We start from the raw sequence: 17,671 nt of genomic DNA on the forward strand, positions 1-17,671 counted from the left end.
GGGGAGGGGGGAGGGGGGAAGAATTGCATTGGGGAGTTATACATGATATAAATGATGACTTTATGGGTGCTGACGAGTTGATGGGTGCAGCACACCAACATGGCATAAGTATACATATGTAACAAACCTGCACGTTATGCACATGTACCCTAGAACTTAAAGTATAATAAAAATAAATAAATAAATAAATAGATAAATAAAAAGAAACTAAGACATCAGGAGACCACCTTAGGCCTTTTTTTATACTACCTTATGCTCATCTAATCATTCCAAATATTCTCATTTTGTCTTCTAAATAAGATTATAAGCATTTTTTTCTTTTTTTTTGTTTTTTTTTCTTTTCGAGACAAAGTTTCGCTCTTGTCACCCAGGCTGGAATGCAATGGCGCAATCTCGGCTCACTGCAACCTCCACCTCCCAGGTTCAAGTGATTCTCCTGCCTCAGCCTCCTGAGTAGCTGGGATTACAGGCACCACCACCATGCCTGGCTAATTTTGTATTTTAGTAGAGGGGGTTTCACCACGTTGGCCAGGCTGGTCTTGAACTCCTGACCTCAAGTGATCCACCTGCCTCGGCCTCCCCAAGTGCTGAGATTACAGGCATGAGCCACTGCAGCTGGCCAGCATTTTTTTTTAAGACAGGGCTTCACTCTGTTGCCCAGGCTGGAGTACAGTGGCAAGATCATGGCTCACTTGCAGCCTTGACCTCCCTTGGCCCAGGTGACCCTCCCACCTCTGCCTCCCAAGTAGCTGAGACCACAGGCATACGCCACCACACCAGGATAATTTTTGTATTTTTTGTAGAAATAGAGTTTGCTATGTTGCCCAGGCTGGTCTCCAACTCCTGAACTCAAGCAATCCACCAGCCTCGGCCTTCCAGAGTGCTAGGATTACAGGCATGAGTCACTGTGCCCAGCAGATTATAAGCATTTTTTGGTCTATTTCCCCAACTAGATACTGACTTCTTTAAAGGCAGAATCCGTGTTTTGTTCATCTCTCTATCTCTGTGCCTAACACCATACTTGAGATATGCAAGCACCAGGTAAATTGTTCCGAGTTAATTATAAATACATATACGATCCTTGGACATGGTTAACTATGATTAATATTATTACCAGGATTATTACTAACCCACACAGGGCCCACCACAATGTGAGTAAATCATAATATACTTAATTCTTATTGAATTTTTCTACTAAATAAACAAACCCACTTTGTCTGGGTTACCTGTATTATGTAACATGCTAATTTGGGGAAATTCTAGTTTCTCTGAATTCAGATGGGAAAGACAGATAACAGTGGAATTCAATTGTTCACATTTTGCCAAGTGTATCTTTAATGCTATGGCAGCTATCGATTTTTCAATTACCTCTTTACAGTACTGTGCAAGAATATCATTAAATTTCATCATCATTTGTCGATTAACAGCCTCCCGTGAACGAATGTGCTTAAATTTTAAAAGCATGTCAAATGCTGCTTCAGCGGATCGAAGCGTCTTAAAAGATTCATCAATAAAATGTTTTGCTTCTTTCTCAATAACCTGCAAAAAAAATCAAGAAAACAACCTTCATGCCCCTGTAATTATCCTGCCAAAATAAAGTGGCAAGAAATGAGAGAAAAAAAAACTCAGTGGCTTGGGACAGATTTCTATGGCACATGAATGGAAGCTGGTATCCAATTTAAAGTGGCAGATTGGTTATGTTGATTTCCTGATCTCACTCCCCAACCAGTTGAAAGGTAAAGGAATTTTTTAAAGTATTAACTCATATAAACAAAACATACAGGAGAGAACACAACAGAGGAGAGAGTTCAGGAATTTTAAGTAAGGCAGGGCGGGGTGCAGGGGCTCACACCTCTAATCCCAGTACTTTGGAAGGCCGAGGCAGGCAGATCATAAAGTCAGGAGATCCAGATCATCCTGGCTAATACAGTGAAAACCCGTCTCTAGTAAACACAAAATACAAAAATACAAAAAATTAGCCAGGTGTGGTGGCGGGCACCTGTAGTCCCAGCTACTTGGGAGGCTGAGGCAGGAGAATGGCATGAACACAGGAGGCAGAGTTTGCAGTGAGCTGAGATTGCGCCCCTGCACTCCAGTCTGGGTGACAGAGCGAGACTCCCTCCCAAAAAAAAAAAGAAAGAAAGAAAGAAACTAAGGCAGGTAGTTACAACCTAATGCTGAAAATAGGGGGCGCAAGTGAGTCCCTGTTTATTCCTTGAAGACAAACTCCAGAAGGCTTAACATTTGGAGGCACTGGGCCCCAGGAAGGGGGTCAGTGTGCATGAAGGTGAGGGGCAAACAGGGAATCCCTTTCTCACCCTGCACAGTCAGGCCACTCTGCAGCCTCAATCCCTCCCATTCTCACTCCATTCTATAAAAGAGTGGAAGGTTAGTTCTAGAAAAATTAACTCAAGAATAACATCAGACTTCTAATATTGGAAGCTAGAAATCAATGAAAAAACTTCAAATTTCTAAAGAAAAGTTATTTTCAACTTTGAATTCTATACCTGTTATTTCAGAATTCATACATACAAGACTCAAAAAATATATGTCTCATGAAACCTTACTTAGGAAGCTACTAAATGTGCTCCAGCAAAATGAAGGAGTAAACAGGAAAGAGGAAGAGGTGAGATCTAGAAAATAGAAAATCCAACACAGATGAGAGAAGATAGGAAGTCTTAGGGTCCTAGACTGCTTTATAACAGGCTTAAAAAGTAAACAAGCTGGCCGGGTGTGGTGGCTCATGCCTGTAATCCCAGCACTTTGGGAGGCCGGGGTGGGTGGATCACTTCAGGTCAGAAGTTCAAGACTAGCCTGGCCAACATGGTGAAACCCTGTCTCTACTAAAAAACACAAAAAGTAGCTGGGTATGGTGGCATGCACCTGTAATCCCAGCTACTCAGAAGGCTGAGGCAAGAGAATCACTTGAACTTTGGAGGCAGAGGTAGCAGTGAGCCAAGATGTCGCCATTACACTCCAGCCTGGGCAACAAGAGCGAAACTCTGTCAAGAAAAGAACGAAAGAAAGAAAAGAGAGAGAGAGAGAGAGAGAGAGAGAGAGAGAGAGAAAGAAAGAAAGAAAGACAGAAAGAAAGAAAGAAAGAAAGAGAGAGAGAGAAGGAAGGAAAGAAGGAAAGAAGGAAGGAGGGAAGGGAAGGGAAGGGAAGGGAAGGGAAGGGAAGGGAAAAGAAAAGAAAGAAAAAAAGAAAGAGAACAAGCTAGACTAGAGTAGGAGGACAGTGAGCTCTGGGAGGAAGGCCTCTAGGTAAATAATGGCACTGATATATTTTAAGTATTTAGAGCCTACTGTTGATAGGTATGTGACAGAGATATTAAAGAAGTTGGAAAAAATTAACAATGGGTACATAAATAACCAGGCGAATAAAAAACAAAAGCAATTATTAACTCCAGGAAAGTTGAAGGGTTGGCCAAGAAAGTTATTGTAGTTTTGATGGACTTCCCAGCTCAGCAGTGAACAATATTTACACAGACATAATGAGTAAACACTAGCCATTAATTTAACTAAAAGTTATGAAGAAATTGTGTTAGATGACAAAGAGGCAAATGGGATTAGGAACGGGAGAGTCCAGCCTGTATCTACTCTGAGAAGTTAACAGAAGCCTAAATTAATAAATCAGGAAATAACCACATCGGCTTGTTCTTAAAAAAAATGGGGGTTAACAACAAAAGAAACATCTAAAATTGTGGAAAATGACAGCAAGAATGAAGAAGGAGTTAAGCATGGGCTGCTTTTTCTTATTATGAATTCTTTAGTATCACGTGATTAAGTGACTTTGATGAAAAGTCCAATTTATTTGGGAGGCTGAGGCAGGAGGATCACTTGAGGCCAGGAGTTAAAGACCAACCTGGGCAACATAGTGAGACCTCATCTCCATTTAAAAATTTTAGAAATTAGCCAGACACATGCTTGCGGTCCCAACTACTTGGGAGGCTGAGGTGGAAGGATCACTTGAGCCCAGAAAGTTGAGGCTGCAGTAAGCCAGGATTACACCACTGCACTCTAGCCTGAGCAACAGAGCAAGACCCTGTCTCTAAAAAATAAAAGATAATAAAAGAAAATCAAAAAAGCTTCAACTGAAAAAGCAAATAACACTTAAAATAGCAGCTGATAGGCCGGGGGCGGTGGCTCACGCCTGTAATCACATCACTTTGGGAGGCCGAGACGGGCGGATCACAAGGTCAGGAGATCGAGACCATCCTGGCTAACACGGTGAAACCCCATCTCTACCAAAAATACAAAAAATTAGCCAGGAGTGGTGGCGGGCACCTGTAGTCCCAGCTACATGGGAGGCTGAGGCAGGAGAATGGTGTGAACCCAGGAGGCGGAGTTTGCAGTGAGCCGAGATTTTGCCACTGTACTCCAGCCTGGGCGACAGAGCGAGACTCCATCTCAAAAAAAAAAAAGTAGCAGCTGATAAAATTCGATACAGTTAACATGGCAATGTCTATATAACCAAGTAGAACTGTCTAGGGTTTTCCATATAAAAAGATGCTGTGAGGTTATAAAAACAACTGTGTAAGACATAAATAGGGATGCTCCTAATCATGCTTCCTATATGAGACTGAAAAGGTGAGCACAATGGGTCACTCTTCATGCTGTGGGAAGTGAAATCTGATTCTCAGCTGCAGCCTCTCTCTGCTGGACTCTGCCTCCCCAGCACCTCAGATTATCACCTCCTATATCATCTCCCCACTCTCTGTTTTTCCCTAGCCCAAAGCAGCCTATGCTGTAGCCAGAAAAATCTTCCTGAAGTATAAACCTTAATTTTGTTTTTTTCACTTTTTTTTTTTTTTTGAGACAGAATCTTACTCTGTCCCCCAGGCTACAGTACAGTGGTGTGATCTCAGCCAGCTCACTGCAACCTCAACCTCCCAGGTTCAAGGGATCCTCCCACCTCAGCTCCTGAGTAGCTAGGACTACAGGAAGGAGCCACCATGCCTGGCTAATTTTTTTTTTAAGTTTTTTTGTAGAGACGGGTGTCTCACTAGGTTGCCCAGGCTGGTCTCAAACTCCTGGGTTCAAGCAATCCTCTCTCCTCGGCCTCCCAAAGTGCTGGCATGACAGGCATGAGCTGCTACATCTGACCTATAATTCTGGCTATATCATTCCTTGGTCAACCACCTTCTACGGTGCCCTATTGCCTACTGAAGTAAGTCTCCTTCCTCACTCCAGTCCTCTTTGTTCATCACCAATTATTCACCCAACCCACCTTTCTAGCTTGATTTCCCTCTACTACCCATATGTGTTACGCCAAACCCCTCTGTTGGCTCTGCCTCGGACAGTTCCTGTTTTTCTCAGGTCTGTCACCTTCATTTACACTGTTCCTCCCACTTGAAACCCCCTCCGCTGTCTCAGCCTCCTTCCTCATCCTCATTTCCCCCGTCCAAAGCTTCCCCAATCCCAAAGGTTGTTTCCAATTGGCTCTCCATGCCCTCAGCCTTCTGATAAAACACAATTCGCAAAACCTCACAGGGTGCTTTGTGATTCTCTTGCCATATCTGGTTTGTAGTGAAGTTCACCTAACTTCACTCCTAGATAGGTGAACTTGTATTGGACAAAACAAACTGTAGAAATGCTACTGTGTCTAGCTCAACTTAAACTTATCCCATATGGAGAATCGGTGTGGGGACAAAGAAGATTGAGGGATGTTCATTTTTACCTTATGCACTTCTGTATTGTTTTGTTTTTTACAATTAATAAGCAGGTATTACTTGTGACTTAAAAAAAAAAAAAAAGACTCTAAGCATCACCAAATAACCCAACAAATTTAACACAGAGAAAACACGGTGTCCATTCCCCAGATGGACTCAATGGATGTGTCACTTGCCAGAACTTCAATCTTGAATTCATCCATCACATATTTCCAGAACTGAGAGGACTTGATGCTGAAGGGGTCAAAGGTCAGGTTTTCCATGGGGGTGACTAGGCCGTCCACCCTGCACAGGACATCGTCAATGCGTTTGGGGTCCCCCGTCACTGCCTTTAGTTCTGGACCAAATATGTTATAAAATTCCTCCAAAACCTGTCCAATCAAATGGAACAATGAGGAGATTACATACGGGTTTTCCTGTGAATATTAGAACAACAAATGGATAGCATATCTAGATTGACCTTGGGGCAAGAATCATGTCACACAGTAACCTCCTCCCTGACTAAGCCCTTCAGTACTATGCCCAAGGCACATAGGATAGATCCGGGTCTGCGCCTGCCTGTTCCTCCCCGCATTGCAGCCACCCATGCCTTCCTCCAAGGCCATGTCCCTTTCTGCCTCAGGGCCTTTGCATTTGCAGTGGAAAGTGCTTCAGGGAGGCTGAGGTGGGCATTTCAGTTGAGGCCAGGAGTTCAAGACCAGCCTGGCAAACCCCGTCCATACTAAAAATGCAAAAATTAGTCAGGAGTGGTGGTGCACGCCTGTAATCCCGGCTACTCAGGAGGCTGAGGCAGGAGAATCACTTCACCCTAGAAGGCAGAGCTTGCAGTGAGCCGAGATCGCGCCACTGCACTCCAGCCTGGGTGACAGAGCGAGACTCTGTCTCACAAAAAAAAAAAAAGAGGTGAGATGATAAACCACTGAGGTAGTTCTGTGCAGCGTTTCCACTGTTCTGGTAACAACGAAATACCCATGCACACACTAGCTACAGTGATTCCACATAGGGGTTAAATTGTTTTTGTTTTTGTTTTGAGGCAAAGTTTCGCTCTGTCGCCCAGGCTGGAGTGCAGTGGCATAGCTCACTGCAACCTCTGCCTCCCGGGTTCAAGCAATTCTCCTGCCTCAGCCTCCCAAGTAGCTGGGATTACAGGCGCCCGCCACCACACCCAGCTAATTTTTGTATTTTTCATAATTTTGTATTTTTCATAGACCAACGAGGTTTCACCATGTTGGTCAGGCTGGTCTTGAACTCCTGACCTTGTGATCCACCCACCTCAGCCTCCCAAAGTGCTGGGATTATAGGTGTGAGCCACTGCACCCAGCCAAAAAAAGCCTTATGTTTTGTTTTGTTTTTTTTTTTTTTTGAAGCAAGGTCTCACTCTGTTGCCCAGGCTGGTGTACACTGGCGTGACCACAGCTCACTGCAGCCTCAACCTCTCAGGCTCAAGCCAACATCCCACCTCAGTCTCCTGAGTACCTATGACTACAGGTGTGCACCACCACACCTGGCTAATTTTTGTATTTTTTATAGACAGGGTCTTGCTATGTTGCCCAGGCTGGTCCCAAATTCCTGGGTTCAAGGGATCCTCCCACCCCAGCCTCACAAAGTGCTGGGATTACAGGTGTGAGCCATCATGCATCATGCCTAGCCTACCTGAATTCTTTTTACAGCATTTCTTTTCCTGCCCCTGAGCACAGGGCATCACTTCCCTCTAGTGCGGGGCGCTACCACACCACAGCCGGCCCTGCTTTGCACTCACTGTGGTTCCTCTAGCAGCAAGACATCTGAGTGCCCAGAACACACTGAGTTCTCCATGAATGTATTTAGAATGAAGGGGTGGGTGAACCTTCCGGAGACAAGGGCCGTGGCTAATTCAGTTGGCCACTCGGCACTCTGTCCATTCATGGAGTTCCGGGAAGACTGGCCCTGGCTTAGGGAGAGAGTGAAGAGAGGTCTCAGACTGGCCTCCGAGGGGTTCCAACATTTAAGGAGAAGACAGAGGAGGGGAGTTTTGCAAAAGACAGGGAGAAGGAGTGGCCAGAAAGGTCAAAGGAGGCCGGGCGCGGTGGCTCAAGCCTGTAATCCCAGCACTTTGGGAGGCCGAGACGGGCGGATCACGAGGTCAGGAGATCGAGACCATCCTGGCTAACACGGTGAAACCCCATCTCTACTAAAAAATACAAAAAAAACTAGCTGGGCGAGGTGGCGGGCGCCTGTAGTCCCAGCTACTCGGGAGGCTGAGGCAGGAGAATGGCAGGAACCCGGGAGGCGGAGCTTGCAGTGAGCTGAGATCCGGCCACTGCACTCCAGCCTGGGCAACAGAGCGAGACTCCGTCTCAAAAAAAAAAAAAAAAAAAAAGGTCAAAGGAAAGCCAAAAAGCAGGGGTAGGGAGGAATGTCAGGGAAAGCAACAAAAAGTTGCAAAGCTCTGGTGTACTCTGGTCCATTCTGCTCCATTCTGCTCCATTCTAGTATATTCCGTTTGTTCTTTCTTTGAAGGGCTTCTCCCTGCCAGGCCCTTTCTGACGCCCAGCTCCTACCTGACATGGAGAGGGCCACTGTCAAACGCCAACTGCCTTCCATGGGGCAAATTCTGCCGGCCTTCGCCCAGCCCCTACCTGCAGAATGTCGGAGAGGTCCTGGCAGATGGTGGCCATGTAATCCGTCCTCTCGAACAGCCGCTTCCGGTCAAACTCCCACCGAGCTTCCCTCCCCGAAGCCTCTATCTTGGCCCGGGTGTCAAAATAGGCCTTTTTCCACAGCTTGAGGGTGTTCCTGGCGTCCAAGGTTTTGTTTTGGGCACTCGCTCGATTTTCTCTGCGAAGCCAAGAGATGCCGTGATGGGAGGAGGGTGGAGCTCCGGGTCCCAGCTGCGCTACCCAGCTGGGGAGCCAGTGTCCCGGGAAACTCTGACACGGGCGCCCCCCACCGGGTTCACAGCCTCATCGGAAAAGGTGGAGCAGGCGAGAGGCTGCCCTGCCCCATGTGCAAGGGCAGGAGTCCCACGCTGCGAGGTTCCCGCGGCAGCCGCCAGCCAGCGTGCAGGGCCGGAGCCACCTGGTGACCTCGCTCCCTACACCAGAAGGGGCAGGCGGCCTTGGCCCCAGGCCAGAGGTCGACAGCGGCAGCTGCAACAGGGCGCAGGACAATGCCTCCCTTTGGGTAACTAATTCACCTATGCAGATAGATATAAATGGAGATCTAGCTATACAGGTAGATAGAGATCGGTCTATATATATAGATATGGATACATATAGATATAGATATCTATCTATAGATAATAAAGAGTCACACAGTGTCTGATTCCATTTATATGCTATCTATATAAATACATATACATAGACATGGATACCTATCTGTATAGATGGATAGAGATATAGATACCTATCTGTATGGATAGAGGTAAATATAGATATTTATCTAGAAACATATAGACAGATCTACATAGACATCCTGATAGATCTATCTATCTAGATAGATCTCTAGATGATGAGATAGATATAGATATAGACATAGGCACAAGCTTGGCTCACCGCAGCCGCCACCTCCTGGGTTCAAGCGATTCTCCTGCCTCAGCCTCCTGAGTGGTTGGGATGACAGGCGCCCACTAGCACACCCAGCTAATTTTTTGTACTTTCAGTTGAGACAGGATTTCACCATGTTGGCCAGGCTGGTCTTGAACTCCTGACTTCAAGTGATCCACCCACCTTGGCCTCCCAAAATGCTGGAATTACAGGCGTGAGCTACCGCGCCTGGTCTCATCTATATAGATACTTTTTAAGAAAGTGAAAAAAGTTATCTGTCTCCCTTAGCATCCTCCATCATCCCTACACCCTCAAAGGTGGTTCCACCTCAGCCTCAGTCTCTCCAGGTACAACTGGGGAAGAACCTTGCAGTTAAAACAAAATTTCATATAGATATATATGTATATGTGTGTGTACACACACACACATAAATGTACATGAAACGAAATATATCTCCATACAATGAAATATGATTTAGCCATAAAAAGGAATGAAGCATTGATCCATGCTACAATGTGGATGAACCTTTAAAACATGATGCTAAGTGAAAGAAGGCAGACATAAAAGTCATGGAGTGTCTGATTCCATTCATATGCAAAAGACCCCACGCTGTATGGTTCCCAGGACTAGGGCAATTAGGGAGAGGTGGGGAGTGACTGCTAAAAGGCACATGTTTTCTTTTGAGGGATGAAGAAAATGTTCTAACATTGGTAGTGGTTATGGCTGCACAATTCTGCAAATATACTAAAAGCCAGTGAATTGTACCTTTTTTTTTGAGACAGAGTCTCGCTGTGTCACCCAGGCTGGAATGTAATGGTGTGATCTCCACTCACTGCAACCTCCGCCTCCCAGGTTCAAGTAATTCTCATGCTTCAGACTCCTATGAAGCTGGGATTACAGGTGTGCGCCACCACACCCGGCTAAGTTTTGAATTTTTAGTAGAGATGGGGTTTCACCATGTTGGCCAGGCTGGTCTCAAACTTCTGGCCTCAAGCAATCTGCCCACCTTGACCCCCTCAAAGTGCTGGGATTACAGGCATGCACCACTGCGCCTGGCCATAGGAGCCAGTGAATTGTACATTTTAAGTGAGAGAATTATATGTGAATTATAGCTCAATAGAGCTGTTTAAGTTCTAAAAAGTTAAAAGTGAAAACAAAACTAAAAAATGAATGCTATGGCTTCTTACTTGAACAAAGTCCGCAGGTTGACCACTCGACAGACTCTCTCAGCGATTTCCCAGGCGATGCGCTCCATGAGCGGAATCATCCTCTCGTCTTTGTTGTAGTGCCGGGAGATGATCCACACCATCCTCAGGGCACTCATCATGGCGGGGATGGTGTCCAGGACCACGTGGAAGCCAGACCCATGCGTTATGTTCTGACCAAGAGAGGAGAGAGCCACACAAGAGCCCTTAGCCTTGGGGTCCAAATAGTTTCATAAAACAGTAAGCATGCAAGAAGTTTCACTCTTGTTTTTTTTTTCTTTTTTTTGAGACCAAGCCTGGTGTCCAGGCTGGTGTGCAATGGCACAATCATGGCTTACTGCAGCCTCAACTCCCCTCCAGACTCAAGTGATCTTCCCACCTCAGCCTCCCAAGTAAGCTGGGAATGCAGGCATGCACCACTACACCAGCTAATTTTTTATTTTTATTTTTGTAGAGATAGGGTTGCATCATGTTGCCCAGGTGAGCAGACTTTTTTTAATCTCTTATAATAATAACTCAAATAAATAATGGGCAAAAGATTAAAACAGACATTTCACCAACAATATGAAATTGACAAGAAGCACATTAAGTACCTAAAAAGTTGTTCAGTCTCACTAGTTGTTAAAGAAATGCAAATTAAACCACAATGGCTATTATCAGAAAGACAATAACAAGTGGTGGTGAAGATATGGAAAAACCAGAACCTTCGCGTATTGCTCTTGAGAATGTAAAATGGGACAACCACTTTGGAAAACAGTCTAGAAATTCCTCAGAAGGTTAAACAGTTATCATATGACCCAGCTATTCCACTCCTATGCATAATACATGAATAATTAAAAACATACATCCACACAAATCCTTGTACAAGAATGTTCGTAGCAGCATTCTTCATAATAGCCAAAATGCAGAAACAACTCAAATGCTCACCAACTGATGAAGAGAGAACAAAATGTAGTCTATCCATGCTATGAAATATGATTCTGCCATAGAAAGGAATGAAGCACTAACACTAACACGCTCCAAGCTACAACACAGGTGAACCTTGAAAACATGATGCTGAATGAAAGACACTGCACACAGGATCAGTCCTGCATGACCCCCCTTATATGAAGTCCCTAGAGTAGTCAGATTTACAAACACAGAAAGGAGAACAGAAGTTACCAGGAACTTAGGGTAAGGAAGAAGGGGGAGTTAGTGTTTAATGGACACAGAATTCCAGTTTGGGAAGATGAAACTGTTTTGGAAATAGTGTAATGGACACACAGCATTGTGTATGTATTTAGTGCCACTGAACTGTATGCCTAGTAGTGGTTAAAATGATAATATCATGTCATGTCTATTTTATCACAGTTTTGAAATGCTGAGGTTTTTTCTGAGACAGAGTCTTACTATGTTGCCCAGGCTGGAGTGTAGTGGCGCAATCTTGGCTCACTGCAACCTCCATCTCCCAGGCTCAAGCAATCCTTCTACCTCAGCCTCCTAAGTAGCTGGAACTACAGGTGCACACCACCATACCTAGCTAATTTTTGTATTTTTTGGAGAGACAGGGTTTCACCATGTTGGCCAGGCTGGTCTCAAACTCCTGAGCTCAAGCGATCTGCCCACCTCAGCCTCCTAAAGTGCTGGGATTACAGGCGTGAGCCACTTCTCCTGGCCAAATGCTGAACATTTTTAAAAGGGAAATTAAATCATAGGAAATCCCTTTGACAGAGCTGACTGCAAAGCGCAGCACACCCAGTGTACCTTGAAATAACGCTCCACGGTGGAGAGAAAGCGTACATTGTCTGAGGCCTCCGTGTGGAGCTTGAATAACTCGGTGAACACTGGCTGCAGGTTAGCCACAAGCATGGAGTCGGATTCCTTGATCACATCCAAGACTTTTCTGACTATTGGAAGCTTTGTTTGTTCATGCAGAGCACTTAAGGTTGCATTTCTTTCCCTCCAGAATTCAATTTCAGCCAGAGGGCCTTTACCCTGAGAGGTGAAATGAACACACAAAGAACTCTCATCATTAGTGTGGAGCGGACACTTTGGTGGTTTCTCAGCATCCGTTCCTTTCTGTCCAACTGTTCCAATCCTTCAGGGTCTTCAGGGGTGGGCTCTTGACCCAGGGTGGTCCAATCAGAGTGAATCTCCAGGCTCCAGCTGGGAATGCTAGAAACACCCTCTGCCTTTCTCCAGACAATGAGGTGTACAGATGTGAGGCCAGAAACTGCTGCAAGGAAGCCAGCCTAAGGAATGAAGCTCCCCAGCCCCTAGAAAGGAGTCTGGAACTGAGAGATTTAGAGAGAAACATAGCCAGAGCCCTGATCAAACTGGACCTGAAGGTAACCCTACCTCTGGACTTTTCCATCATGTGAGCCAAGGAATTTGCTTTCTTAGTTGATCACACTGAGTTGGGTTTCCTGTTTTGGGCAGCCCAAGCTTCCTGACTGATCTAAAGTGTTATCTTTATCAATCCAGGCAGTAACCTGGTAGCACATTAACATCAGAAAGCTCAGAAATGATATTTTGGGTGTGTTTATTTTGATGGCTTAAGGAAATCATAAAACAGTAAGAAAAGATGCCAGATGATGCAGACCCCAGACTCTGGGCTCTTTCCCAGCATGGTAAGCATGACCTGGATCGGGGCTCCCTGAAAGCCCTACACAAACTACCTGAGGTGTCTTCTTCAGTTGGCCCTCAACCGCTATGGATATCTGATTCAGCCAGTTTATCACACACTGCTCCAAGATGTCAACAGTTTCCGGGTCAGCTGCCAGGTCGGACACCTCTCCCTCCACACTGATGGTTGGCATTTCTAACTTGATCTCACCTAGGAAAATAAAAGCGATCAGTCAGTCACTCGTTCAGGAAAATGATTACAAAGAAAACATTCAAGTTCACCGGCTGGGTCTTCTCTCAAGCTTCATCAGTATAATAAGATCTGATGCATCCCCTGTCCTGATAATGTCTGTATCTCATTCTCTTTCATTAGAATGTAATTCAAATATTTTAGATAATTGTTCCAGCGTTAAGCTTGATCAGAATGACTTAGTTATTTAAGATGTTCCTGAGTTTACAACCTAGTGACTTCGATTTTTTAAAACTTGAACAAAGAACCAGCAGATATTATAACCACTAGCCTGAAACAGTCAGTCAAAGATAAATCAGGGGAAAAATGACATCAGGGGAAACTGAGATAATGTAAAGAAAAGGAGAACAGGCCAGGCATGATGGCTCGCACCTGTAATCTCAGCACTTTGAGAGACCAAGGCAGGAAGATCACTTGCGGTCAGGAGTTCGAGACCAGCCTGGCCAATGTGGCAAAACCCCCTCTCTACTAAAAATACAAAAATTACCTGGGCACGGTGGTGTGCGCCTGTAATCCCAGCTACTTGGGAAGCTGAGGTGGGAGGATTGCCTGAGTTCCCAGAAGGTTGAGACTGCAGTGAGCTATGTTTGTGCCACTGCACTCCAGCCTGGGTGGCAGAGTGAGACCTTGTCAAAAAAAAAAAGAAGAAAAGAAAAAAGAAAGGAAAGAAAACAAAAGAAAGAGAAAAGGGGAAGGGGAGGGCGGGGGAGGGAGGGCGCAGGGGAGGGGAGGGAAGCGGCAGGGCAGGAGCAAAAGGAGAACATTTTCCAAAAGGAAAGCCCAACTAAGTTTTCTCAGAGATTTGAGACATATGGCATGAATCAAACAAGAAAAGGATGCTATGGAAAAAAAAAAATACAATCAGACGGGAATACAGAGATCTTAAAAATTAAAAATAATAATAGCTGATTATGACTGGCAATCAAATGTTGGGTGAAAAATAGAAGTTGAAGACACTCAGGAAGAGAGATACAAAGGACAGGAAAGGATGAGAAATAAAAGAGAAAAAAGATAAGAAATAGTCAATCTCCAGACATAGCATCCAGCAGGATTTCAGGCAAGAAGAAACAAATAGGTGGAGGAAGAATGCAAGAGACATTTTTCAGTCTATTGGACTGGAAAACGACCCACTGAGTGGTTTAAAAAATGAGATGCAAAAGGTAGCCACACACAGACCCGTCCAATCCTAACAATCAAACCTAAGGGATAACCAGATGGTCTTAAAAGCCATGTAATAAGGGGGGGGGAGAAAAATTAGGAAAGAACATTCCAGTTTCTTATCAATGGATGTTGACTTACTGAGAAAACATGAAGAAAATGTATTCAAAATCGTAGTGCTAGGCGGGAAGCGGCTCACATCCTGTATCCAGTACTCTGAGGCCGAGGCAGGTGGGATCATTTGAAGTCAGGAGTTTAAGACCAGCCTGGCAAAACAGTGGTAACCCCCCGTCTCTATTAAAAAATACAAAATCAAGCTGGGTGTGGTGGTGCGTGCCTGTAAATCCCAGCTCCTAGGGAGGCCAAGGCAGGAGAATCCCTTGAACCCGGGGGGGTGGAGGTTGCAGTGAGCCGAGATCTCACCACTGCATTCCAGCCTGGGCAACAGAGTGAGACTCCGTCTCAAAAAAGAAAAAAAAAAAAAAAAATCCTGTGCTAAAATTATTTTTGCCAGCCTGAGCAACAAACTGAGACCCCACCTTTATAAAAAAAAAAAAAAAAAAAAAGTTGTAAAAGTTAGCCAGGCATGGTGGCATGCACCTGTAATCCCAACTACAGTAAATTAATCATTCTTAACTAAAAAGGAGGAAAATGAAAACTTACCTTCAAGTTGCTGCATGGTTCTTTGAATATTACTTGCAAATTTCTGCACATTCATTAGAAATTCATCCCGTATTAATTGAATACTGTGATATTCTACTGCCTCCCCAGGCATGGGCGGCAGGTCTGATTCGTACTCAGAGGAATCAAAGCCTTCTCCAGATGTAACTCCCACAGTTGTACTTGTCCTGTGCTGATTGAAGGACAATGCTGGCAAAAAAACCTGAAATGCCAATTTTATGAAATACATCATATGATGTCATTTTCAATAATTCATGTATTTAAATTGCCTCTGGTTTTGAATATTCTTTTTTTCTTTTTCTGAAACAGAGACTCGCTCTGTCACCAGGCTGGAGTGCCGTGGCGCAATCTTGGCTCACTGCAACCTCCACCTCCCCAGTGCAAGCAATTCTTCTGCCTCCGTCTCCCGAGTAGCTGGGATTACAGGCACGCGCCACCACACCCAGCTAATTTTTGTATTTTTAGTAGAGACAGGGTTTCACCATCTTGGCCAGGCTGGTCTCGATCTCCTGACATCATGATCCACCCGCCTTGGCCTCCCAAAGTGCTAGGATTACAGGCGTGACCCCTGTGCCTGGCCTGAATATTCTTTTATATTGAGATACAAACGTGCAAAGTGAAAAGCACTCAAACCTGGAGTGCAGACCTAAAGACAGAGAGATTACATTTGACAAAGTGATCCAAGGGCACCAATTTTAACCAGGCCTGACACGACTGCCCCAAAAACAGTACTGTTATTTCTGTATACCACCAGTATACCACCAGTAACTGAGAAGTTACAAACTGTGGCACAGGGGGCTGGCTGCAGTGGCTCATGCCCATAATCCCAGCACTTTGGGAGGCCGAGGCTGGTGGATCACTTGAGATCAGGAGTTCAAGGCCAGCCTGGCCAACATGGTAAAACCCCATCTCTACTAAAAATACAAAAATTAGCTGGGTGTGGTGGTGCACACCTGTGGTCCAAGCTACTCGAGAGGCTGAGACAGGAGAATTGCTTGAACCAGGAGGTGGCAGTTTGCAGTGAGCCGAGATCGCACCACTACACTCCAACCTGGGCGATAGAGCAAGACCCTGTCTCAGAAAGAAAGAGAGAGAGAGAGAGAAAGAAAGGAGGGAGGGAGGGGAAACTGGCACAGGGAGGTAAGAAACTGTGTGTTAAACCATCAGCTCAGGACCATCTTATTCTTGTAAATTAAGTTCTTGAGGACATCGTTTCTTTGAAATGTAGCTAGAGACAGAAGCACACATTTATGAAGTCACTGGAATACAATTAGCAAACAACTTAGCCCCACCACATAAAAGTGATCTATAAATGCCTGTGGGTTGATTGAGTTGGTTGGTTGACTGAATTTTGTTTTTGTTTTTTAGTTTTGCCTATTATTTCCTAAAATTTTGATACCTCCTTTAAGAATCTTTGAATCTATATGTATTTCCTGCAATATACTGAAGAACCCAGAATGTTGGCTTAGTAGAGCTGACCAATCCAAACGTTGCTGACGACACACTCACTGTGCAGCCAGACTTCCTCCATGATGTGTATTTCCTGCACATTGGCAGCTGGGACCAAAGACTTGACCAAAATATGACTGGTGTTTCTTCCATCAGGAAACAAATTCTTGGTTTGGGTTTTGTTTCTCTCTCTCTCTCTCTCTCTCTCTCTTTCTCTCTCTCCCTCTTTCTCTCTCTGTCTCTCTCTCCTCCCACCCCCAGGTCCATTAATCAAGTGGGGGTTCCAAAACTGAAATGTTCTAAAATGTCTGTTTATTAGCTGAGATGCTGATATAGAGATGCCTCTCACAGCTACTACTAGATGATCTCGTACATTTCATATGGGGAAGGCAACATAAATGCCTTTGTTTGCCCAATTTTCGAAATAGTACAGTGGTTCCCTATCATCCTCCAGAAGTGATCCATCAGGACTTCTAAAGATCATTATAAATTCATTGGATTTGAAAGGCTGGGCATGGTAGCTTATATGCCTATAATCCCAGCACTTTGAGAGGCCAAGGCGGGAAAATCTCTTGAGCCCAGGAGTTTGAGAACAGCCGGGGCAACATAGGGAGACCCCATCTCTACAATTAAAAAAAAAAAAAGTTAGGCCGGGTGCAGTGGCTCACACCTATAATCCCAGCACTTTGGGAGGCTGAGGTGGGTGGATCACGAGGTCAGGAGATCAAGAGCATCCTGGCTAACACAGTGAAACCCCATCTCTACTAAAAATACAAAAAATTAGCCAGGTGTGGTGGCGGGTGCCTCTAGTCCCAGCTACTCGGGAGACTGAGGCAGGAGAATGTCATGAATCCGGGAGGCAGAGGTTGCAGTAAGCTGAGATCATACCACTGCACTCCAGCCTGTGCGACAGAGCGAGACTTCACCTCAAAAAAAAAAAAAAATAGACAGTCTTAGTGGTGCGCACCTATGGACCCAGCTACTCTGAAGGCTGAGATGGGTGGATCCCGTGAACCTGGGAGTTTAAGGCTGCAGTGAGATGTGATTGTGCTATTGCACTATAGCCTGGGCAATGGAGTAAGAACTCCGTCTCAAAAAAAATTTTTAACTCGTGCATTTGAATATATA

At 44.9% G+C, this 17,671-nt stretch overlaps 1 protein-coding gene across 1 annotated transcript in view; it reads right to left on the minus strand.

Moving 5' to 3' along the window:
* Nucleotides 1-17,671, minus strand: part of DNAH10 (dynein axonemal heavy chain 10) — a 189,967-nt gene that overhangs the window by 155,273 nt on the left and 17,023 nt on the right. Inside the window, 7 exon segments of the mRNA XM_017888965.1 lie at nucleotides 1,369-1,539; nucleotides 5,849-6,043; nucleotides 8,291-8,489; nucleotides 10,384-10,574; nucleotides 12,145-12,375; nucleotides 13,059-13,216; nucleotides 15,077-15,296. Of these exon segments, the coding sequence (XP_017744454.1) occupies nucleotides 1,369-1,539; nucleotides 5,849-6,043; nucleotides 8,291-8,489; nucleotides 10,384-10,574; nucleotides 12,145-12,375; nucleotides 13,059-13,216; nucleotides 15,077-15,296 (1,365 nt within the window).

The sequence above is a fragment of the Rhinopithecus bieti genome, unplaced genomic scaffold, assembly GCF_001698545.2.
Source record: "Rhinopithecus bieti isolate Rb0 unplaced genomic scaffold, ASM169854v2 scaffold_574, whole genome shotgun sequence".
Taxonomy (NCBI): Eukaryota; Metazoa; Chordata; class Mammalia; order Primates; family Cercopithecidae; genus Rhinopithecus; species Rhinopithecus bieti.